This window comes from Panthera leo, chromosome D3 (assembly GCF_018350215.1).
Source record: "Panthera leo isolate Ple1 chromosome D3, P.leo_Ple1_pat1.1, whole genome shotgun sequence".
Taxonomy (NCBI): Eukaryota; Metazoa; Chordata; class Mammalia; order Carnivora; family Felidae; genus Panthera; species Panthera leo.
The window spans coordinates 30,605,590-30,631,938 of NC_056690.1; the positions used below are offsets into that span (position 1 = coordinate 30,605,590).

A 26,349-nucleotide genomic window follows, 5' to 3' on the forward strand; every position below is an offset into this window, starting at 1 on the left:
CGCTGGGCCTGGGGGGAGCGTCGGAGCTGTGGGTACCCTTGACAGTCAGGCCTCTGTGCGCTTGCGCAGTGATTGCCTCTTCTGAAGTGCGCAAGCGCGCTTGTGTTTGGCGGTATTGCTTGCCTCCGGTTACTGAGAAGTGGCAGACACCCAAACACAGATCCTCACTGCTGGGGTGTTGTGGCCAGGCGGGTTTGGCCTATCTCCGGAGCTAGTGCTGGGCTCGGGAGGTAGTGGAAAGGGAGGGCGGGGTGAAGTCTCTGTGGAGCCCGCAGGCTTCGCAATGAAGAGGGTTTGGGGGTTCGGGAGGGAGAAGGGCGTGTCGCCCTTGGGCTTCGCTTCTGGCTTGCAGAGGCAGGGCAGGGGCGTTGGGCAGAAGAATAATAGAATTGACAACTTGCTGCTGGGTTACCACATCCGAGACAGAGATCTCAGAAAGATCCACAAGGCTGCCTGCGTGGGCAACGTAGTGCAAGTGCACCAGATTCTGTTCTTGGGGGAAAATGGCGTGGATGATAGAGACAAGATGAACAGGTAATAGGGGCTTGGAGGCTGGCAGGGAGGAGGCGGGACGGACCTGGGACAAAAGCACACCTGGACTAGCTCTACCTGTGCATCCGAGCCCTCTCTGGGGGAGCTGGGTTCTCTTCCCTCCTGAGGTCCCGCTGCCCCCCGGTTGTGGGAACCCTACGTGGTCTAGCACCCAGGCCGACAGCGTGAGCGGCAAAAACAAAATCTTCAGCTGCCCTGGCACGTACATGTTAATTCCTGAATAGACCACTTGATTCTCAAGTTTGACGTGATTTACCCAAATTTCAATAGTAATACACACAAAATTAAGTGTTGACAACATGTTGTTTTTAATGGACTCATTTTCATACCATAATGTCATACATAGAAAAGTGCGTAATGGGAGAAATAATTCCTGTAATCAACTTCTGGGCTAGAAATTCTTGGGACAGAATCCAGTATCCAGTTTATGTCTGTGTACACTTAGGTATGTGTGCTATTTACTGAGGGACCTTGGAAGGACATTTTGAAGTGGAAGATGGCTCTGAATAAGAGGACTCCTTTTTCTCAAAATGTGTACCCTTCCTGTATCTGTCAGTTTTAGATAAAGCAAATGAAAGCATCCTGGTTTTAAGAATTTTGAGCTACACATGCTCTTCTTGTGATGTCATTAAGGAAATTTTTGGACTCACTGTCTTGTACATCTGAAACTGATAGAACACTGTATGTTAATGAACTGGAATTAACCTAAGAACTTATGTTTTTATATAGGAGGTAGATTTTCCCTCCCAGATATCAAAATGTACCTTAAATTTCCACAAATTATTCATTTACAAACAGCTGAAAAGACAGATAAAGGAGTGGTACAGAGTAGAACATGACCAACGCTCAAATATACATAAGACTTTAGAATTTGATACTGGTGACCTTTCATATTAGTAGGAAAAGGTGAATTATTCGTAAGTAGTGGAGGAACAGCCGATTTGGAGAAAACTTGTTAGACTTTTATCTCCCTAAAGTAAGTTCCAGATGGGATATAAATTTAAAAATTATAATATGCAAAATAAGAAAAGTAACAGAAAAAAACCCCACAAATGCCTATTTACCCATCTTAAGAATGACTTGAAAAGCAAGACTTTTGGGGGTGCCTGGGTGGCTCAGTCAGTTAAGCCTCTGACTCTTGATTTCGGCTCAGGTCATAATCTCAGGGGTTCGTGGGTTCAAGCCCTTCCCCAGGCTCCCTGCTGTCCATGTGGAGCATGCTTGGGATTCTGTCTTGTTTCTCTCTCTCTCTCTCTCTCTCTTTCTCTCTCTTTCTCTCTCTCAAAAAAAATTGGGGCCCCTCGGTGGCTCAGTAGGTTAAGCGGTCTGACTTTGGCCCATGTCGTGATCCTATGCTTTGTGGGTTCGAGCCCCGCTTCAGGCTCTGTGCTGACAGCTCAGATTCTGTGTCTCCCTCTCTCTCTGCCCCTCCCTTGCTTGCACGCTGTGTCTCTGTCTCCCAAAAATAAACAAATATTAAAAAAATTTTAAATCAAGAATTCTGGAGATTGGTTTAGCAACATAAAAACCTAAAAGCCTCTATCAGAAAATAATATTATTAAAATAAAAGACAATGCACTTGCAAATATTTACAACATATTTGTATCAGACAACAAAACATATCTTCGTTTTACAGGGAAGTCTTTGAAATCAAAACAAACAAAAATCTGTAATTTGAAATCGTGCAAAGTACTTCTTTGCACATTTACAAGGGACCAGTGGACATAGGGAAATATAGTGTCCCTGGGAAAAAAGAAATTTAAGTTAAAAAGGGACTGAAATACCGTTTTCCATCTACAACCTTTGTGAAAATAGAGTGATGGTGCTTATACTGCCGCTTAAAGTTTAAGTTGTTTTCGACTTTCCAATAGACAATTTGGTGTAAGTACCACATTTAAAAAATATATATTCCTTTTACCCATCAATTTTATTTCTACTAAAATATCTTTAGGAAATCACTAGGGATAAATAACATACATTTTGTTTTTCTCAGCACTATTTAAAATAGCAATGTATTAAGAAGAACTCATATAATGGCTTTTATAAGTAATTGGCATTATATCCATAAGATGGATATGTGATCATTGAAGGTGGCATAGATAATAGACATACACAGAGATGCAGATCTGTGCTTTAGTTGATCATTGAGAACAAAAATCAGTGTGATCATAGGTACACACAAGCCGACTACGGTTTTATGTTAAGCCCAAAAATGCACAAAATGTGATGACATTTTTGATTTATGAGCCTTTGTATTTACATGCATTTTTCTTTTCCTTCAAAGAAAATCTGTGCTTTCTACAGGAAAAGGTGTATAAAGGTCCTATTAAAAGTTTATTATCAGCAGAAAGGTTTATTATCGTTGAAGTAATCCTGGAGAAGAGCAAGAATATGAATCTTATATACATAAAAATAATTTCTCACTTTGTGTTAAAAATATTTTTGGATGTAAAATAAGAAAAATGAGTTAATTAAAATGTTTTTTGAGGATTGGCATATCTGGACAACTTTTGGCTCTTCAGAAGTAAAGGGAGAATTTTTATTTGCACTTGTAGATTTTATTATGCATATATTAAGCATATACATATGTTTTCTGTTATAGGTAGCTTTATTACATGTAATAGGTAAATGATTTATATTAATCATGAAAGTAAAATATATTAGTTGTGTGCTTATGAAAAAATAAGACCTAGCAAATATAAGTGATTATTTACTGTTTCAGAAGTATGCTTTCCTTTATATACCTTTTCTTTAAAACTATTGAACTCTCCAACTGTATTTATCCACTCTTTCCATCCATTTATTTATCAACTAGAACCTGCACATATATTATATAGTGGACATACTCTACCCAATATCCTTTTGTTCTCAAAGACTTCATTTTGCACAGTATGAGCAGGATGAGAAATTTTATTGATTTATTTTCTAAAGATTTTATTTTTTAAGTTTATTTATTTATTTTTTGAGAGGGGTGGGGTGGGGGTGGGGGTGGGGGGAATGGAGGGACAGAGAGAGAATGCCAAGCAGACCCCGTGCTGAAAGCAGGAACTTTTCCAATACACTTTTCAAAGAGTCCCAGCACGGGGCTTGAGCCAGTGAACATGAGATCGTGACTTGAGCCCAAATTAAGAGCTGCACGCTTAACAGACTGAGCCACCCAGGTGCCCCAGCTTTTATCTTGTTTACTTTATGTTTTAAGTGTTGTTTATTGTTGAGGGTGAAAGCATGAGCAGGGGGAGGGGGACAGGGAGAGGAGGGACAGAGCATCGAAAGCAGGCTCTGCACCAGATTTTATTTTTAAGTAATCTCTACACCCATCGTGGGGCAAATTTACAACCCTGAGATCAAGGTCCTATGCTCTACTGACTGAACCGGCAAGGCACCCCTAAAATGAGAAATTTTACATTGAAGTATTAGGACTTAATCTCAATGGAAGTTTTCCTCCTTCCTTTCAAAGTTTCTGAAGATAGGAAATTGTAAAAGATAACCTTTACCTGCCCTTTTGAAATTTATGAGAGGAGTAAGTACTAATATTGATCATTGGAAATACTTGATTTCCGTACAATCTGTAGACCTCAATATTTAATAAAATGAGCTGTTCCTGGTCATTGGAATCCTGAGTTTCCTTTGGCTTAAACTTTCTTGAGAGGCAAAGTAAGAAGTCCTTAAAAATGTTTTCCTTTTGTTAATTTAGTCCTCTTTTCCTATAATGCTTTTCAGAACTAAAATTTATGTAAATGCCAATCATATGACTAGAACTGCAATAGACCTATTGTATATACCATCATTTCACATAATGGAAGGCACCAAGATTCTATGGTGTCCCACTATTTTATGTACCAATAAATTTTTTTTAAAGTCCTGCCAGTTACATTTGTAAGACATTTTGAGTTATAAATTGCATTCCAATGTCAGAGATATTAAAATGTGACAAAATGAGCATCTTAGAATCATTGGTTGCAGTATTCTTGCTAATCCTTAAAACGTGTCTGCAAAGTAGGTGTAACTGTATCAAGGTACCTAATTGAAGTGTTGTCTATTTAAAGTGGTAGTAATGGTAAAAATTATATTATCCAACAACTATTGAGATGTTGTTTGTGCTAGGAAGTGTTCTAAATACTTGCATAGATCCTCATTTAAGCATCACAAAGAGGTCTTGTGAGATAACTACTATGTATTTTATTTCATTTCATTTCATTTCATTTCATTTCATTTTGTTATTATTATTTTTTTATTTTTTATTTTTGTAATCTCTACATCTACTGTAGGGCTTCAAACTCACGACCCTGAGATCAAGAGTTACATGCTCTTCAGACTGAGCTAGCCAGGGGACCCGAGACAACTACTATTTTTATCCCCTTTTGTTGAGGACATTGAGGATAAGTCTAAGCAATAACTAGTGAGTGGCAGAGTTAAACTAGGATTGAAACCCAAGTGGAGCTGAATCCCGAGGTCATGCTCTTTCTCTTCAAACAGGCTGCTCTTTTATTAGTGTGAGGAGTCATCACTACCAAATATTGTACTTTCTCCAGAGGAAAACTGAATCTTTGTTTTGGAGGCATAGGAATAACATGCTACTTAATGTTTACAATTTCCTGAATTAACTGCATGTTTTGAGAGAGTGCACTATCATTTCCTAAAAAGTCCTCTCACTTTTTTAGGACTGCTCTCCATTTGGCCTGTGCCAATGGCCATCCAGAAGTGGTGACCCTCCTAGTAGAGAGGAAATGCCATCTTAACCTCTGTGATCATGAAAACAGGACAGCTCTCATGAAGGTGTGTAGTAGCAGCTATGTCTGCCTGAGATGGATTTGATGTCATTACTTAGAATGAAATGAAGTTATTGCCTTGAAACAAAACGAATCGGTGAAACCTGTGGCATGCTTACTTTAAATTCTCAGAATTTACACTCTGTTTCTTGGCATATCACTGACAGGCCGTACAGTGCCAAGAAGAGAAATGTGTAAACCTACTATTGGAAAATGGTGCCGATCCAAATATTAGGGATGTGAGTGGCAACACTGCTCTCCACTATGCGGCCTTTGGTGATAATATATCCATAATAGAGAAGCTGCTGCTATACAATGCGATTACTGAAGCAAGAAATAAGGTAAAGAACTAATTTATACATTATTTGAAATTTTATATATATACATGAATATTTTAGCCTCAAAATGTTTTATTTCACACACACACACACACACACACACACACACTCACTCACTGAATTCTATCCATCAGGCCCTGTCATCATGGAAATAACTCCAATGCCAAGTCAGGGAGATCTAGAAAAAGGTAGTGCCCACAGAAAGGGCAAAGTTGTATCTCCCAGCCACCCTTCCACCCCAGCAAGAAAATGTTTCCATTAGTGCCTATAAGTGGATGGTAGTCTCAGAGCCCATAAAGGACTAAAGGTCTAGTGAGGGGAGTGAGTTGATGATGGAGGCTGGGTGCTATGCAGGGGCTTAGGCAAGGGGTGCTGCTGGGGATAGGTGGGAGGAGGAATGGAGACCCAGACCCAGCAGGGAGAGCTTGGATGTGTGCATGCGGGAGGAGAAAGCAGCAGGTTGTAGATGCTGGGCACTGCAGGCCCCGGTGCTCTGAAGATGAGGGCATTGGGGTCAGGTCATGTCTTGACATCCAGCAAAGGCATCTACTTGTGTTGGTAGCCACTCGGCCAGCCATGTACCATGTTGGGGTGTCCCACTTCAGAGAGTAGCTCCCGCTCAACCTTGTGTAGCTCCTCAGCAGGGTTGTAGCTGTACATGGGGAGTAGATGATGGCCACACTTGCTGGCCCACCTGCCTTTTCTTTGACATGCATTACCTCTCACTGCTGAAGCCCCTAAAGGAACACCCTTGGTTGACATAGGTTGGGTCAATTTTATGTATTTGGAAGTTCAAGTATTCCCTGAATGAAAATATTTGGAAACAACTTATTTATCTAAGATTTCTTCTTTCTTTCGTTTCTTTCTTTCTTTCTTTTGTTTTTTCTTTCTTTCTTTCTTCCTTCTTATTATTTTTTATTTATTTTTGAGAGAGAGAGAGACAGAGACAGAGACAGAACAAGAGTGGGAGGGGGCAGAGAGAGAGAAGGAGACACAGAATCTGAAGCAAGCTCCAGGCTCCCAGCTGTCAGCACAGAGCCCAATGCAGGGCGTGAACTCATGAGCCATGAGATCAAGACCTGAGTCGAAGTTGGATGCTCTACCAACTGAGCCACCTAGGCACCCCTAAGATTTCATTTTAAATAAGGATACTTCTAAAGAAACATTAGAGAATACTGCTTTGGTTTATGTATTTATGGCAAATATTTATGAAAACAATATATTTGTTAAAGGTAAAACTTATTTTGTTTTCAAATATTTTTTCCCATCCAATTTTTTTTATTAGTGAAAAACAACACAGGAAAGCAAAATTTGCCCTCGGCTTTGTCTTAAAACTCAAAGAAAACAAATGTATTTTACAATAAAAAATGTTGCTGCTGTTGACAAGTTCACATTTGATAAAAAAGTGATTTATAAAAATGGGATTTATCTTTTATTGGCCAAGGCTTAAGAGGAAAAAGGGGAAAGGAGGGAGCAGTCTGAACTACGTGGGCCAATTTGGAAATTTGGCAAATGAGAGAAAATAACAAGAAGAGGCTGTTTGTTTTATTATTTTTTTCCCTTCAGTTTATATGTTTAGTCAAGGAGTCTTCAATTTTCGAGGGGAATAATTGTTACTTAGGGAAAGAGTGAGTTGTAAACCTGCCTAGAGACCAAGTGTAGGAGGACTCAGAGGAAATCAGATTGGCAGTGAACAGGTGGTTGATGAAGTGGGCAAGAAGAGGAAAGAACAAATAACTAACTGTCATATAATCCTATTCTGGCAGAAACAGCCACTTAGATAAGAGTCTAAACTCCGTTCTGAAATCTAGAATATCTTGATAGGAAGTAAGAAGCTTAAAAGTAATGAAATCAAGCTGCATTTTGACTTTACATTTAGTCCCTGTTCTACCTCTGCTCAGGGAAATTAAATGCAGTTTTGAAGTCATTCTTTTGGCTAAATCTTCAAATGATAGAGGGAGTTGGCCACATAGATGAGACTGATGTGATTGGCTGCTGCACCAGCTCTCACCTGGAATCGTGGTGGTGAATCCCAGTGCCCTGGGGAAGTTGCAATTTTTTTTTACAAGCCTAAACTCTCCCCTGAAGAGTTTGAGTAAATCTCGTAACATGTATACATAGACATGGATATTTAGAAATATTTTTTTTGAGACTGTGCTACAACTCTTGGTTAAGAACTACTGGAGTGTGTGGGTGGCTCAGTCGCTTAAGCGTCTGACTTCAGGCTCAGGTCATCATCTCACGGTTCACAAGTTCTAGCCCCGTGTTGGGCTCTGTGCTGACAGCTTAGACAGAGCCTGGAGCCTGCTTCATATTCTGTAGTCTCCCTCTCTTTTTGCCCCTCCCCTGCTCGTGCTCTTTCTCTCTCTTTCACAAATAAGTGGACATTTAAAAAAGAAAAAAAAAAAGCTAACTACTGAAGGGAGGGGTACCCGGGTTGTTCGGTTGATTAAGCGTCCGACTTCCACTCAGGTTGTGATCTCATGGTTTGTGAGTTCGAACCCCACATTGGGCTCTGCACTGATGGTGCAGAGACACATGAGAGTCTCTCTCCCTGCCCCCCCCCCCACTCGCTCACGCTTGCTCTCTCTTTCTCTCTCTCTCTCTCCTATTCATAGCCATTTGGTTATTACAAGCAGTGTTTTCCTGATTGCAATAGGAGAAAATCTTGAATCTTTTTTATTAGTTGAAGCTATGTGACAGACTGTCTTATGATGTCTGTTAAGTTCATATAGCCCTGGCATAATCCAAATGGTAGTTTTAAACATGGAAATGTAGTTAGTGACAATACAGTTGGGAATTGTTTTAATAATTTAGTTTCAGCATAGTTGTGAACTAATTGGTCTATTTGATTAGCAGTCAGGGAGAATTAAACACAGATAGATTGCAGTTTTAATAAGCGTTGGGAAAAATCTTAAAGTGGGTGTTACGAGTCTTTTTGTTGTGATTCTTTTAGACAGAGAGAGTGCGAGTGGGGGAGAAGGGCAGAGGGAGAGAGGGAGAACCTCAAGAAGGCTCCAAGCTCAGTGCCAAGCCTGATGCAGGACTCAGTCCCACAACCCTGGGATCATGACCTGAGCTGAAGTCAAGCGTCAGATACTCAACTGACTAAGCCACCCAGGCTCCCCTCTTATGAGTCTTAATAGCAATTTTTATTACCTGTTGGGGCCTAAGTGTTTGGTAAAACGTGATACTCATACTTCAGGAAAGATTTACATACAAATATTTGCTTTATGCACAACCAAAATACCCGTGGGCTATTGACTAAATTTGGCCCCTGGATGTGTTTAGTTTCCTCCATAAATTGAATCAACGTTAAAAATTATGACACTCATGCAGAAATCTGGATTTCAGACTTTTCGTACAGAATCATACCTGGTACTTTGAGCCCATACTACTGTTTGGTATGCATTCCAGCGGCTGCCCTTTTTATATGAGGCGTGTGTGTCTCCAGTTTGCTACTGTCCCCACTTAGGCCTTCACTTACTCGAGTCACCTACTTTGCCTCCATAAGCATTACATTTGCAATTACTGTTTTATGATCTATCTATACATATACATATACATATATATACACACACACACACATATACATATACATAGGTATATGCGTATAAACATATATACATATATATGTATATATATATACATATGTTTAGACTGTGCTAATCAGATCTCTTTTGGGACACAAAGAAACCTTGGTAATTTTTTTTTAAAGTTAATTTTGAGAAAGAGAGAGAGAGAATCCCTAGGAGGCACTGGGTTTGAACTCATGAATCATGAGACCATGACTTGAGCCAAAGTCAAGAGTCAGATGCTTAACTGACTGAGCTACCCAGGCACCTCTGTTTTATGGTCTATTTTGATAAAGATTCAAGGTTTTCAAGGGAATCCATATTGATTTAAAATATATATTTTGTATTTTATGTTAATGTCTTCGGAATAGGATTGAATTTTCCAAGTTCGACTTTCTAAGTTGTTTTTGTATTGTATTTATTTTTTTAATGTTTATTGATTTTTGAAGGAGAGAGAGCACGTGCATGAGTGGGGGAGGGGCAGAGAGAAAAGGAGACACAGAATCCCAAGCAGGCTCCAGGCTGAGCTGTCAGCATAGAGCCCGATGCAGGGCTTGAACTCACAAACCATGACATCATGACCTGAACCGAAGTCGGCCTTTTAACTGACTGAGCCACCCAGGTGCCCCATAAGTTAGTTTGAAAAGAAGACACTTTTTCCTTCTGTGTACTATAAATCATCGTATTCCTGGGGCACCTGGGTGGCTCAGTCGGTTGAGCGTCCGACTTTGGCTCAGGTCATGATCTCGTGGTCTGTGAGTTCGAGCCCCGTGTGGGGCTCTGTGCTGACAGCTCAGAGCCTGTAGCCTGCTTTGGGTTCTGTGTCTCCCTCTCTCTCTGTCCCTTGCCCGCTCATGCTCTGTCTCTCTCTCTCTGTCAAAAATAAATAAACTTTAAAAGAAACAAAATTTGAATAATCGTATTCCTATTGGAATATTTGCAAACCGTATTACGTTAATCATGGTTACAGTTGAATAGGTTATGCCTATTGCAGACAATATTCTCTTTCTCGTCAGCATTGTTCCCTAAAAATGCAAATAATGTAGTCACTTTCATTATGCTAAAAATGATCTGTAGAAACCAGTGTTTGAATTTTTATTGATAAACCATTATATTTTTATTTCCGATTCATATTTTGCCTAAAATATAAAGTAAGTAGCTATTCCAGTGGAAACTGGAATGCAACTAGAATACAAACAGATTTTTTTAGAAGTAGATATGCATTAGGGTCCCAGGATTATTATAATTGAGAATAAAATTTCATATTGAGCTTCCTAACAGTTAAGATAAAACTTTAGCATTTTATCATAGGAGAAAGGCCATGGGCTATTTAATATTAAGGAATCAAAGTTCATTTGAAGCTTATCTCTTGGAGTTCTGAGCTCATCTCCTTAGTGACCCATTTGGAGCAGGAATGCCTTATGTTGACATCTCGGATGTCAGTGGATCCTGATACCACTGACAGAAGACAAGCAAGTTTGTATAACTTTGGAAAAAGCTTCACCTTTTATCAGAAAGTTCTCCAAACTATATCCCTGAAACTCTGATTCCTCAAATGTGAATGTTTGCCACAAAAAGGATTGTCAAATGGGGATTGAGCAGATTTAAATGGATTTCTGTAATGCCAGACATATAATGCAGTTTTATAATATTTCTCAAACATAGGTGATCATGAAATCTTTCCATTGGGACATAGTACTTACCTTCTGGCAAAGTATGTATTCTTTGGAAGATAATTTAAGAAACACTACTCCAGAGATCATCATTTAGGTTATTAATTCAGTAAAAGTACGTAAAGCATTTACTGCTGCGTTTTGGAGTTTGGAGATATAGAGATAAGAAATAGCCCCTGCTCTCAAGAAGCTCTTGGTTTAGACAGGGAACAATAACTACAGTATACCATCATAAGTAATGTGATACAGGCAACGATCTTGGAACCAGTCAGTGTTTGAAGTGAATTTGGGAGAATGACTGCATATAATCTGTTGAAGAAGGTGGAGGAGGGCTATTTTATCAAAAACAATTTTTAATGTGTATTTCTTTTTGAGAGAGAGAGAGAGAGAGAGCGAGGGGAGAGAGAGAAAGAGTGAGACACAGAATCTGGAACAGGCTCCAGGCCGTGCGCTGTCAGCATAGAGCACAATGCAGGGATCGAACTCACAAACCCTGAGATCATGACCTGAGCTGCAGTTGGTCACTTAACCAACTGAGCCACCCAGGTGCCCCAGTGGAGGAGGGCTATTTTAAAGAGGAGCAGCAGCAGGTGAAAGCACAGGGGTGGGAAGGAAGAGGCCATTTTTTATTTACTTTTTGTATTATATGTTTAAGTTTAGAGGATCTTTTGTATGTTTTAAAATTCTGTATGGAAAGGTGTAATTTTGTAAATTCTAAATTGTTTTTGCTCTTTTACAGGATAACTTCACACCACTTCTAGTTGCTGTAAATGAAAACAAACAGCAAATAGTGGAAGTTTTAGTAGAAAAGGCAGCAAATATACATGCAGAGGATAAATCAAAAAGGTGCAGTAGTTTTCTTTTAAACCTTAGTATGGTTCTAGAGTGGTAATAATTATTCAAGTCAGGAAGATTAACTTCAGAAGAAGAAGATTAATTTATAATTATATAGTGAAAACTGTCAACACATCACCAGTTAGACAGAAAGCAATTATTCTGACTGGGCCACATGAAGAACAGGGTATAGCAGAATTCATATTCCTTGATGATGTTGACTCGTGTCATTTGCAGTGTTTATTTTTAAGTAGGTTCCATGCTCGGCGTGGAGTCCAACGCTGGGCCTGAACTCATGACTCTGAGATCAAGACCCGAGCTGAGGTCAAGAGTCTGATGCTTAACCAACTGAGTCACCCAGTTGCTCCTGCAATGGTTTTTATTTGTTTGTTTTTTCTGCACATGATTTTGTGTTAACTAAAGGGATTTCATATCAGTTTTATAAAGGGTGGACTCTCAGCTCTTAATTTACTTTATGACACAATATTGGCCTTCTTAACCCTTTTATGATATTTTTTTATACTTCTACTTCATAGAGGCACCTGGGTGGCTCAGTTGGTTAAGCAACCGACTTTGGCTCAGGTGATCATCTCATGGTTTGTGGATTGAACCCCACATAAGGCTCTGTGCTGACAGTGCAGAACCTGCTCGGATTCTCAAACTCTCTCTCTCTCTCTCTCTCTTTCTCTGTCTCTCTCTCTCTCTGTCTCTGCCCCTTGCCCACACTCTCGGGTGCACTGTCTCTCTTTCTCAAAATAAATCGTAAGTAAACTTAAAAAAGAAATTCTGGGGCGCCTGGGTGGCGCAGTCGGTTAAGCGTCCGACTTCAGCCAGGTCACGATCTCGCGGTCCGTGAGTTCGAGCCCCGCGTCAGGCTCTGGGCTGATGGCTCGGAGCCTGGAGCCTGTTTCCGATTCTGTGTCTCCCTCTCTCTCTGCCCCTCCCCCGTTCATGCTCTGTCTCTCTCTGTCCCAAGAATAAATAAAAAATGTTGAAAAAAAAAAAAAAAAAAAAGAAATTCTACTTCATATACATTTGTCCTTCAAAGATGTAAATTGGGGTGCCTGGGTGGCTCAGTTGGTTAAGTCTATGACTTTGGCTGTGGTCATGATGTCATGGTTCGTGGGTTCGAGCCCCACGTTGGGCTCTGTGCTGACAGCTCAGAGCCTGGAGTTGCTTTGGATTCTGTGTATCCCTCTCTCTCTCCCTCTCCCTTGCTTGAGCTCTGTCTCTCAAAAGCCAATAAATGTTAAAAAAAAAAGATGCATATTAAACATAAATAGGAGTTGTTTTGTCTTTTGGATGACACTTTTCTTTAAATTGCTTTTTTTTCTTTTTTGAGGAATACTGATGTCGTTAGGTGATCTCTAAGTGATGATTAATTACTATTACCAGGTCTCATCAGGTTTTACCCTTTTTCATGTCCAGTATATGTATTTTTGATTTTATTTTTAATTGGTAGGAGTAGAAAGATGAAAGATAACTTTAACTGAATAGACTTTTCCTTTAACGAGGATAAGTTATAGATGGGTGATAAAGAAGGAAGAGATGTGCTTTAGATTCACGCAAGACTAGGTTGATTCATAGCTTTCCTACTGGCTAGGTGTTGTGACCTTGGGAGCGTTACGTATCATCCCTAAATATGTTTCCTGATATGAAAAGGAGGATGATAATATATCCTGCAAGGGTGGTTGTGCGTAAATAATATTTTATATACATAGCATTTAATTTAGTGCCTACCATATGCTTATCAGCATCGTTAACTACAATTATGCCTATTTTGTTAGCATTCGCATTAAAATATTATCATTTTAAGCCTGCAGATAGTTTCTATACTTACTTGACCTCTCTAGATGCCTTTGAAGTGCACTGTATCAGATTAAGGAAGACATGGGGAATTCTTTTTTAAAATCTTTACCTATTCAGATAAGTGACCTCAGCATAGTTTCTTGTTTATCAAAGGACTTTAAATTAGCAACTCTATAATACGTTACCCAAGTGGGACAAGAAGCTTCCTTTTTGTTCCTTCATTTTAGTCTTGGAGATCATTTACAAATATGAACACTGAAACATGTAAATGGTCGATTCTGAACACATAGGCAAGATATTAACCTGATAACGTATATCAAATTAGCTGTTTAAATAACTCTAAATTCCTAAGAGTGAAGTTATCTCTGTTATAACAGCCTTCGTGCTTGCTGTAAATTATGACTCAACAAATTTAGTCAGGCTACTTCTTCAGCAAGGTATTGAACCCTTTCCTCAAGATGTATATGGATGCACTGCAGATGAATATGCTTATATTAAGGGTTTTAATCTGTAAGTGTTTGTATTAAAATGCTAGTTATTACTAAACTGAGGTTTAAAATAATTTAACTGTTAACTTCGTATGTAACAGATGGGATTTCGTAGTTTGGTCAGGCAGTTTTGGAATGGCAGTCGATTAGTCCACAACATGAGCCAGAAATCAAGCAAAGGACTAGACTAGTTGGAAGTAGGAATGTGTGCAGGATTCTTTATCTCAGGACTTTTGAGACCTTTATCCTCCAGGATCCTAACCCTATGCATTTCATTTCAGGTATAACCCCTTTCCATGGGGCACAAATAATGTTACATCTCTGTGTTTTCGAACTAGTAACTTGGGTCTTGAAATGTTCAGTTTTGTAGAAGACCCTATACTTTCCTTTGAGGGCTAACTCCTGTACTCTGTCCCTTGAATTTTCCAAGAACCTAAGGAGCACCCTAAGACCAAAGAGACAGTCCTCTTTCACAAGTCATTTGGAGGGGACAAAAGGACATCCTGATCATTCTATGGTTTCCTTTGATTCTGTTTCTGCGACATTGCTGTTGAAACTGGTGCTGCAGTCTGGTCGTGATTGACCTTTGCTCCCAGGATTCCCTGGCTGATCCAGATTTTTCAGTCTTCATGGTGATCCACACTTAGATTTCAAAGTTTCAAAGTTTCTTTTGTTCACTGCACATGCACATATGCTCAGCAGCTATCCCAAAGCACCAGCATCCTGTTGGGGCAGCTGGGCCTCCTGGCTTTCGCCATACACCCCTGTCCCTCCACGCTCAGAGACCTTATGTGGAACCCATATCTTAGCCTAGACTTTCCTTATGAGTTACTCTTTGAGGATCTTGTTTGTCTTTTTTTGGCCAGAAGATGTTAGTTGGTACCATTCTAAGCTGTCAGAGAGGTTCAAATGATGCTGCAGGAAGAGATCGGACTTCCCTTTCTCCTTTGTTAGTAGATCTGTACCCCTGCCTTTTTTTTTAAGTAGGCTCCATGCCCAGCGTGGAGTCCACCATGGGGCTCGAGCTCACGAGACTGAGATCAAGACCCAAGCTGAGATCAAGAGTTGGATGCCCAACAGATTGAGCCACCCAGGTGCCCCTGGACCACCGCTTTAAATTCTGTGGAGCATCTTTTCTGAGGTCATGGAAGGTCTCATCTTGCCCTTCCCAGAGTAATGAGCATCACCTAAGAGGCCATGGCCTGAGAGGCCATGTTTTGGGTATAATATCTCATTAAATCCTCTTATCAACCTTGTAAACTAAGGCAGTAATTTCCCTTGTTTTATAGAGGAGGATTTTGAGCCAAAGAGAAGTGGCTTCTCCAAGAACAAATAGCTATAGGTTATAGAGCTAGGACTTCTGAGTTCCAAACACTTTCCATTCTGGCAAGTGAATTCTAATTATTCTCATTACTATTTGATGTGTATTTACTTTTGATAGAGGGAGACGGAGTACGAGCTGGGGTGGGGGGTGGTTGCAGAGAGAGAGGGAGACACAGAATCCGAAGCCAGCTCCAGGCTCTGCGCTATCAGCACAGAGCCCGACATGGGGCTCAAAGCTATAAACCGTGAGATCATGACCTGAGCTAAAGTTGGGCGCTTACCTACCCAGGTGCCCTGGGCAAGCTAGTTCTAATTTACTAAGCTAGAATGCCCTCAATTCATGACTGGTTCATCTTCCTGTTTTTTTCTTCTTTAAGTACAGACTTAATGAAAAGCTTCTAGAACATACAAATTTGAAGTATATGGGGTAATTCAAGTTTTGATATTTGCTCTGATATTATTTGAAATACTCTAAGAATTTGATGTATTTGGTAAATGTTTTTCATATGAGCATTAAATAGTAATATTATTTATGACCCTTTTTTATACATAGCAGTTACAAAATAATTTGCCACCATAAAGAAGAAATCGTGCTTAAAAATTCTTTGCAAAATAGCAATCCAGGTAAGACTTTACATAGTGAATTGCTCTTGGTGGTCCTAACATAGGTAAAGTCAGAGTAAGGGTGTTTTGATAATGAAAGAACAATGAAGAAAAGAACACCAATGTGTAAATTGCATGTGTATTTTCTTTCTTAATTTCTTTTTTTAGAGTGTAATGATCAGAATGATTTAAGAAGTTAACTTTAGGTAATTGAAAATATGAGGCAGTATTATCTGAAAAGAAATTCATTATTTTAGTCATGACCCCTAAAATACCATGTGACGTCTTTGTGTAATAAATACGAAAATGCTTTGTTAACTGTTTATTTAATTTTGAGAGAGAAAGTGAGATTGAAAGAGAGAGAGTCAGCAGGAGAGGGACAGAGGGAGGTAGACAGAGTATCCAAAACAGCTCCACCACTGACAGCAGAGACCCCAAAGTGAGGCTCGAACTCGTGAGCTGCGAAATCATGACCTGAGCCAAGGTCAGATGCTTCACCAACTGAGCCATCCAGGTGCCCAGAGGAAAAAAGATTTTTAAGTTAGTATGTTTTATGTTTCCTCCATAAACATATTATACCAAATTGCACTTGCTATAAAAATGGATCTTTTATAAAATGTTTACAAGTGGATTATATTTAGTAAATATTGTTACCTAGTGATTTGTCTCATTAAAAAATGAACCAGCCCTAAAACTGGGAATTCTACAGTACTTTCCTGGTACCATAAACAAATGGCAAAAAATAAGAACTGCAAAACTTAGCTAGTGTGCAGCAATGCCAATGAGATTGTTTTTTACAGATAGCTGCCAGTAGTACTGAAGAAGAGCAATGCCTTGTTGAGAGGCGTAGGTTATTTCACATATTGTATCAACAAGGTCTCACCATTATCAACTTCACTCCTCATAAATCAAAACAGAAAGAGAGGGGCGCTTGGGTGGCTGTGTCGGTTAAGTGTCCAACTCTTGACTTCATCTCAGGTCATCATCATCTCACAGTTGGTGAGTTGGAGTCCTGTGTGAGACTTCTCTGTTGGGCTCTGCTGACAGCTCAGAGCCTGTGTGGCATTTTCCCTTTTCCTTCTCTCTCTTCCCCTCCCCTGTACATGCATGCTCTGTCTCTCTCCAAATAAATAAACATTTAAAAATAACAAGAAATTCAGAATGAGAAATGTTGATTTCATTAGAACAATGTTTTCTTCTGTTTCTTGGAGAACTGTCATGACACTATAATTTTGTTAGAATAAGATAGTCTGTTGCCATTAGTCAAAATTTTATATTCATAAGTATTCAAATAGGGCAACTTGGGCTCCATAAATTATAACAGCACAAAGATGTTTCACAATCACAAAAAAGAGCTACTGTTGCTCCCTAGTTGTGGCACCTAGTGCACTGTACAATCTGAAAAGTAGGAAGAAAGCTTTAACTTGGTAGACTGTTACCAAAGACCTTCTGTAGGCTAGTTTTGGAAGTTACAGGAAAGGCAAAGATCGAGCAGACAGCGTTTGGATCATAAAGGTGCTCATAACAGAATAGAGCTGTCCCTGCGGTTTTTGAAACAGAAAATTTTCTGTGGTTTTTAAAAATAATTTTCAAAGGAATCATTTTTATTCATGTCCATTTGTTCACTTCACAAGTCACTCTTAAGTGCCTTTTAGCTGCTAAGTGTTATCCTGTTTTTGTAGAATACAAACATTCAAAAACCAGTCTCTGAACCCCAGGAGTTTGTTGTTATCCCTGTCATTTGTATTATTTACTCTCTTTAGTGCTTACTAGGTGCCAGAGTCTCGTAGAGTTTATAAATATCATTGTTATTTTGTATTGGCATTTGTTCCAGTTACCGTATGTTCACGGTGAGGAATCTGAGTTTTCAAAGACTGGGTAGAATCTACGGTAAGCATGCAGGGTGAGTAGTTCAGTTTGCCAGGTAGAGAGGCAGAATGACAATGTTTGGCAGGACCAACATTTGTATGTTTGACAATGTTTGTAAACTGTCACGATTACGTGTTTGGCGGAGTACACAGCAGTGCAGAGGCGAAGGTGTATGAGTGAACTTAGCAGGATTTATGAGCAGTTGGGTTTTGCTTGTAGAAAACGTGTGCTATGGGAATGGTTGGGAATGAGGTGAATACCTAGGTAAGACAAGCTTATGGAAGTTTGTCAGTGCTATAGAGAGGAGTAGATCTTACCCGATAGGCTTTGGGAAGTTTCTTCAGTAGACTGCTTTTAGCGGCAAATAATAGGTGACTTCTAACAGTGACGAAAACAGTAGGAACCAGAAATGTTTTGATGGTTCGGTGATGTCATCAGGATCCCAGTCGTCTCTTGTTCAGTTTTGGAGTTGGTGGTGTTTTTATTTCTCCTTTCCGGGATGGCTAATTAGCAACTGCTCCAGGTATCATATTCTCACATGGCAACATCCAGTGGGTGGGAAGGACTGCTTTTCTTTAGGTGTTTCTTTTCACTAGGAAGAGTCTTGCAGTAGCCTTCCTCTAGCATTTTAAAGACTAGGTTACATCACATACTCATTCCTAAACTGGTCCCTGGTAAACCAGGTACTGTGATTAGCTTAGAATAATCCTTTCTCTTTTTGAGGCCAGGGTGAGGCCACCTTCTTTGTGTATGGAGACAGTAATATCCAAATAAAGTTGTGATTCTCTAGCAAGAATGAAGAATATGGAATGGCTCTTAGGGAGGGAGGCAGCAGTATTTGATATAGGGATTTTGGAGAATTTGAAGCAGAAGACTAAGAAGATTAGATTTGAGTTAGGACACTCTGGTTATGGCATAAAATACAGATCACCAAGCCTTTTTCCTAAAGAGCCAGTGAATATTTTAGGTGATGTGGTCTCTCAGCTCTGCCCTTGTAGTGTGAAAGCAGCCGTAGCAATATGTAAGTGAACACCTGGGACTAGGCCCCAATAAAACATTATTTACAGAACCAGATGGCAGGTTGGATTTGGCCTGTGGCCGTAGTTTGCTGAACCCTCGTATGGAAGATAGGTTATAGGAAACCACATAAAGAGACTGGGAGGCAAAGGAAGCTCTTGTTTTCTTAGCCTGGTATTAGTCCATTGTGAAACTTTCAGCTGTGTAGATTGAAAACGTAAGGGGGTTCAGTTTATTCCATTAATTTTTTTTTCTGGGCCTTGTGTCTTTCTCATTTATTTTGCTGAAATTTTTTTTAATCGTTAAGAAATAACAATAATATTTGGTGGCTTTTTTTTTCCCTGTGAAAATCATCAGTTAAGAACTCATGTTTGACTAGGGCAGTGGCAGGGGAAAGATAAAGCAGAGACAGAAACAGTACAGTTAATATGAGTTTGTGATTCCTGAACATAAAAAGTTAGGGGGTGAGAGAGAACTCTCAGAAGATTCAGAGGTTTCCAGGTTGTGCGCCAGCATTTAAATTGGACAGGAAGAATGAGTAGGACTTTATCAGATGAACAGAGGAGAGCAGCAGGAATGAGGAAGACCAGTAGTTTTCTGTATATGTTGACTTTGATGGAATATCCATGTAGGATATTCTCAGTATTTAGATAATTGAATAATAGGAGTTTCCAGCTGGAGATAGACCTTCAAGATTGGAGGTGCAGATTTGAAATAATCTGCTGAGAATTATTAGGCAGAGTCATAGCTTGGATAAAGATTGAGCTTGTTCATGATGGAGAACATGGAGAATGTGAAGGCCAGTGAACAAACCCTGGGAATACCAACTTAGGATGGATGGAAGAGTGGCAGTTAGTAACGAAGACTGAGGAGTGCTAGGGAAAAAGTAGGCGAGGAATTAGAGGAAGTGATGTTGAGAAAATTTTTAAAAATTTCAAGCAGGAGTATTTTATCAAATTACTACAAAGAAAGTTGGATTTAACTTTTAAAAGTTCTCTGGTGGTAACCTTTTCAAAAGAACAATTTGTGAGTTGTAAGGCCTTTTATTTACGTGGTTGGTGCTTTCGGTGTCCAAATGTGGAAAAATAACATATCCACCAAGGTCCTATCTAACTTTTTGCAAATGCAACACCTACCCAGGCAGGGTCAAGGGAAAATGGTCTAGCCTGGTGAGTATACTTGCCCAGCATTTTTCCATAACTGTCAAAACCTAGGAGTCAAGTGTGAGGAAAAGTGTTGTCGTTCTTACCTGCTTCTTGTGGGAGTACTTGAGGTTTTCCTCAAGTCCTTGATGAACTCTTCTGGATGAATACTGAGACAAAAATCTGGCAGCAACAGCTGGAAGCCACTGTCAGGCCCTGTCTCTGGAATGGAATCCCGAGACAGCTGTATTTTTAATAGTTTTAAGTTTTGATCAGAAATACTTTCCAGAGCAGCAGAGTGGAGAAACTGACCTCGTGTCCTTATGTTATTGCAGAAAACTAATACCATAACAAGGAGAAAATGTCAGGTGATGCGCTGAATCTACTAGTTCTCAGTAGTTTGGGAATTCTAGTGATGTCAGTAACAAAGTCAATACGGGATTATTTTTGCTTGTGTCTTTTTTGTTATGTTTGAATACCTGACTGTATGTTGTTAATGCTGTCTCTCTTTATTTTCTTTTGATTGTCCTTCTTCTGATATCTCTCCTTTTAGTCTGCCTTTCTGAATTTCATCCCTAAAGAAAGCTCTAAGGAAAATTATCTTGGAATCTACTACTATTAGAATACATTTCCACCATATGCATGTTGAACATATATGTATATTTCCTTCTAAGGCATTGGGCTACCTAATCTCAAAGTTGTGTCATATTTATGAGTTTCTTAGGCAAAACGACTTTCTACCTGTACACACACTGATAGTGATACTGTCCGTGATGATGTCCTGTCAAGATTGAAAGCATTTTCTGGATTGTCAGGTAGAAATTTTTGTAGGGTACAGTTTTAAAGTGAACTGCTTTAATATTTTTTTTCAGAAATTGGTAAGCTGTGACTTAACAAGAATATATGGCCAAATGGAATACCAAGTTTTGAACCAATTATATAGAAGATAACTCACTTTGCCTTCCCCCAAATGGGTCCTATTGATCTTTAATGCTCAAATCTGCTGTTTTCAGGGTGGGGTGGATAATTCCCCTGACAATTTGGACACAGTAATTATGACTTTTTGATTATTTTGGCAATAATTGCCTTTAATAGGTGAACTATATTTTTAATTTTCTAAGAAATTAAGGAAAAGAAACAAAAAAAATTATATAATCGGTAGTATGTTTTTATACTGGGTCTGATAGTTCTGTTTTTTCTAGAACGATCCCTGTTACTTCTTTGATTCCTATCTGCCAGAAAAATGAACTAAGTCCTAGTGAGTTGGAGAAAATGAACTGATTTTTCATCTTTGAGAGGAACTTGTATATGGTAGAACATAGTGGCAACCACCAGGATTCTCTCTCTTTTGTTTTTCTGAGTAAAATAGGATTGTTGCTTGTTTCACACTTTCTGACATCATGCTTTCACCTATTCCTTTGAAACCTTTCTTCAAATGGATATATAGGAATGTAGGAATTTTCTAGGCAAACACCAAGAAAAAGAGATTCCAGGACAGGTATTCTGTGGCATAACCTTCTGACTGTAACCACGTGTCATCAACCCAAATAATAAAAATTTCATATAACGCAGTTGTGTTAGAGGCACCCCAACGACACCCCGATTTGATTATTCACTAGAAGAGCTCACAGGACTCAGCATATAGTTGTACTCATGCCTGTGGTTTGGTATGGGGACAGGCTAGAAAGGCCAATCAGCCCAGAGAAAAGGTGCATGGGGTGAAGTGCAGAGGAGACCAAGCGCAGGCTTCCAGGAATCCTTTCTCTATGGAGTTAGCAGGATGTGCTTAATTCCTCCAGCATGAAATTAGGACAGCACAAGTGAAATGTCTGCCAGTACGAGGCTTATGGATACTCAGTGCCCAAGGTTTTCACCAAACGCTAATCACATAGGCATCTTCTCCTTAGCATGTGCCAAAATTCCAGGTTTCCAGAAGGAAATCAAGTGTACGGCCTTAAGCACATTGATTGTACCAGCACTTAGGCACAGTGAGCCACTCTTAACCAGCTAGGAAATGGTGGGAACCCTCCTTAAGTCCAAGATCCCAGGGAACAACCAAGGGCCAGTCATTCAAGGAGGATGTTCTGAGGGTAGCCATCTTTGGCCTGCTGGATGAAATCTGTTCTGCATAGGAATTATAGCCCTGACTTAATTTTTGGTGGCGTCTTAAAATTTTATTTTACTAGCAAGTAATATGATGGTTACCATGGTACTGGTTTCAGTTTCATCATCCATATGAAGTAGGTATTTGTACAAAAAAGACTAGGGCAATATTAGGTCATTATAATCTTCTTTGATGTGATTAAGCTTTCCTTATGATTCTTAGATACGATCAACATAATGATTTTTTATTTAAAATTAGAATAAAATCTCTTAATTATATGCAAAACCCAGGTTTGATTCATATAGTGCTGAATTCCTGTTTATAGTTATAAGATATTTGATCCTATTCACCAATTGTTTTCTTTCCTAAGTATACAAATATCTTTTGTATTTTTGTATGTTGCCTTATGTATTTTCATATAATTCCATATGGGAGACAGTACCCCTACTGTGTTACTTTCATATCTATCTTAATTTTCAAGGTGACTGTATCATGCGTTAATATATGGTAAGAGTAGCTTCAATGGATACCGTGTTTTGTTGTTGTTTTTTACATTTAATGAGCCTTATTGTTATAGCAGTTTTAAGTTCACAGCAAAATATAACAGAAAGTGCAGAGAGTCTCCATATACCATACCATGCTCCCGTACACGCCTAGCCTCCCCTGTTGTCAACATCTTGCACGACAGTGGTCCATTTTGAGTAGTATCTTGTTTTCAGTTCCTTTGTTTAGTTTTGAGTGACAGAGCATGCAGCGTGTGAGCAGCAAAGGGGCAGAGGGAGAGAGGAGAAAGAATCCTGTGCCGTCAGCACAGAGCCTGATGCAGGACTGGATCCCATGAACTGTGAGATCATGACCTGAGCTCAGATCCAGACTTGGACGCTGAACCAACTGAGCCACCCAGGCACCCTGACAACAGTGGTGCATTTTATACAGACCCTAACTCATCATTTTCAGGCAAAGTCTCTCATTTGCATTAGTGTTCAGCCTTGGTGTTATACATTCTATGAGTTTTAACAAATGTGTAATGATGTGAATCCACCTTTGTGGTATCGTGTGAAAGAGTTTCACTGCCTTCAAGGTCCTCTGTGCTGTGCCCCTTTATCCCTACATTCACCCCAACCCTTACCTCCATAGTCTTGCTCTTTCCAGAGTGTCATATAGTAAGAATCATACAGTGGACATCTTGAATGTTTAGAAAATTAAAATTCCCCAGTAATTGAATGTAGGCATTCAAGATATTCTTTGCCCTTGGTTTTATTTTGTTGCTCATCAGTAGAGGATCTGATAATATATGCCTTCCATGAAAAAAAAAAGCATGATTTTTCTAGATGTGTGTCACCTAATGGGGAGGGTTGAGAAAAATGACATCATGAACCACTACATAGCATTCACATGGGATCATCCTCCTCTGTGATGTGCGGTGGGACTAGATAGACTCTCTAGCAATGGAAGGAGACAGTCTCAAGAGGTTAGAACTTTATCAAACTGAAATGCCAAATCCTTCTTACTTACCTTGCCATTGGAAGTAAGGCCAGGGAGAGTCTGTTTGCTATGGTTTGGCCATGCTGCAAAGTGCAATAGCTATAGAGCACACTTTGTGAGGGGGTGTTTCATCCTAAAACTGAACAGTCTGTACTGAAGGGCTGGGGAAGTTGTGCCGTGTTAGAGCAAAATGAAGATACTCTCTTTTAACTCCTCTAGTAGTGGAAGTCCAGAAAAATCATGCTAGTTTCAGTTTGACATTGTCAGCTTAGGATAATCATTCTCCTAACGATGTCATTTTCCTTCAGTGTCATAGAGTCGGTCAGTGATGGTCATTGTAAACATCAGTTCACCTGGAGGTGTCAAAGTCCGATAAAACCCATTCTTGCTTTTGGTCAATATAGAGGAGAAAGTAAGATTTCTTAGTGCTTTAAGCCTACCAATGGTATAATTACCATTCAGTGTAGTGTGGTTTCCAGGTGTGGTCCCAAAGGAAGACTTTTGAACAAATCATTAGCCATACACTTGTAATTTCCTATATTTTTCGATTGTTGATTAAACATGTATTTTGCTTTATTCTTTAGGAGCAGATAAGAGTGCTGAGGAAGACTCTATAACCAGGAAGGATTTTTATGGATTTGTAATCATGACATTTGTTGGGGCACCTGGGTGGCTCAGTCGGTTAAGGGTGTGACTCTTGATTTCAACTCAGGTTTGTGAGTTCAAGCCCCACGTGGGGTTTTGTGCTGACGGCCTCCTTGGGATATCTTTCCCTCTTTCTGTGTGCACTCACTCTCAAAATATAAAGGAATGAAATGAAATGAAATGGAAAATGAAAGGAAAAGAAATGAAATGAATGAACTGAAAATTATGTGTTTCCTAAGGGAACGCAGAGAACAAAAGCAGTTGTTGAGTGTTCTACCCTTGACTGGACATTATATCATATGCATAACATCTGTTAAGTTATATAGTCATCGCATAGCTTTGCAAAGTAGCTGTGTTATTGTAGCCTACTTTTAATTACTCTGGCAACTGTGGTTCAGGGAGGTTGATTACTCGCCCCGTGATTCCATAGTTAATGAGTAGCTGAGGGGGTTTGGCCATCAGCCTGTGTAGCTTCCACATCTATTCTCTGGTTCCTCAGCAGCACTGAGATGAAGATACAGATCCTAGGACAGATCAACTCAGAATGTCAAAGGTAATGATGTCGGAAGTCTAATTTAGGGTTTTCTTAAGAAACCAGGTTAGTCCAAGCATTTGCCCTTATATGTTTGACCACTAGTGCTAACAAAAGTAATTAGTGCAGTGGTAACTAGTCCCTTGTTTTTACCATCAGAGATTGTAGGGTGGATGTCAGCTATGGCCATGGTGTCACGCTTTATACATAATAAGCAAGATCTAGTCAGGCAGCTCCTTACATGTGGTGATATCCCCTCTTCTTGAGACAAATGAGTTTTCTGTAAGGGAAGGATATCTAGTTGTAGACCATGTTACATTAATTAAATTCAGCCTCTATTTCGAGGATATTGCTCTATGATTCTCTGTTGCCTAAGTTCCCAGTCTGGTTTCCTTTTGGGCTAGTACCCTTGACTAGTTCTAGGAAACTTTTTCTTTTTTTCGAGATTTCTTTCCCCATGACTTTTCTGTACTGTGTTTTTGCCTTTTTACTTTCTTCTCTGGTTTTCTTGGTATTTCTTTTTTTTTTCCCATTAACTTTTCCACTTCTGCCAGCTAAGGACTCTCCATTTTTCTAGGCCAAATCAAAAGTACTTAGAATCTCAAGATGTAGGGAACCTCAGAGATTAATTCATCAAAATACCCTCTGGTACTTCAACCTATGTTCAACCTCCTTGCCCAATGGTTGTTTACATGGAGAATTTGAAACTTGAAAGAGATTGAAGTGACCTATTTGGATATGATAAGTGACAGAAATGAGATTTAAATTCGGGTTTTCTTTCTTTGTTTCTTTCTTTCTCTCTTTCCCTCTCTTTCTTTCTTTCTTTCTCTTTCTTTCTTTCTTTCTTTCTTTCTTTCCTTTCTTTCTTTTTTGTCTTCATCTTGCAAGCAAATGTCTTAATAAGAGAAAGCTGGGGAGTGGGTCTAATGAATACAATGAAGGAGGGTAAGAATTGAATTAGCAGAGGAGACCAGGTTTCAAGAAGAACAACACTGAATTGGATAGGAATAAGAGTTTTAGAAAAGATGTCAGAATATGGGGGTTTATGCCAAGTGAGATAAAGGTGAATGACAGGAATGAAGGACCCAGGATCAGGGGAATTGTTTAGAAAGGCATATTCAAATAGAGAGTTCAAGAGGGTCTTGACCAGGTTTCTGCTTTTGTGTCTGTTGGTTTCATTGAAGGTGCGAGCATACCTCAGATTTTCTGATGAGAGAGATTAAAAATCATTTGAGCTGCTGGGAAGAGTCTGTTTACAGCAAAGAGAAATATGATATCATCTACTTCCACCCCCACTTAGGGAGGAAGGCTTAGATCCTCTCAAGGAATTGGGGGTGGGGGGTGGAGATTCTGAACTACAAAGATGTATGGCCCAAGGATAGCTGTCTCCTCACTCCACCTCTTTTCCTAAATCTGTGATGCCCTTCCCAAGTACCTGTAGGGCTGAGCAGGGGCCCAAAGTATGAAAGACCTGTACCCTGGAAACCGTAAAACACTGATGAAAGAAATTGAAGATGATTGAAAGAAAGAGAAAGACATCCAGTGTTCACAGATGGGAAGAATACATATTTTTAAAGTGTCGACACTACCC

At 39.5% G+C, this 26,349-nt stretch overlaps 1 protein-coding gene across 1 annotated transcript in view; it reads left to right on the forward strand.

Moving 5' to 3' along the window:
* Window positions 1-283: 283 nt before the first annotated feature.
* The window catches only part of ANKRD30B (ankyrin repeat domain 30B), a 106,394-nt gene continuing 80,328 nt past the window's right edge, over window positions 284-26,349 (forward strand). The window contains exons 1-4 of the mRNA XM_042909677.1: window positions 284-534; window positions 5,214-5,328; window positions 5,489-5,662; window positions 11,647-11,795. Of these exons, the coding sequence (XP_042765611.1) occupies window positions 284-534; window positions 5,214-5,328; window positions 5,489-5,662; window positions 11,647-11,795 (689 nt within the window). The remainder of the gene's footprint in view (window positions 535-5,213; window positions 5,329-5,488; window positions 5,663-11,646; window positions 11,796-26,349) is intronic.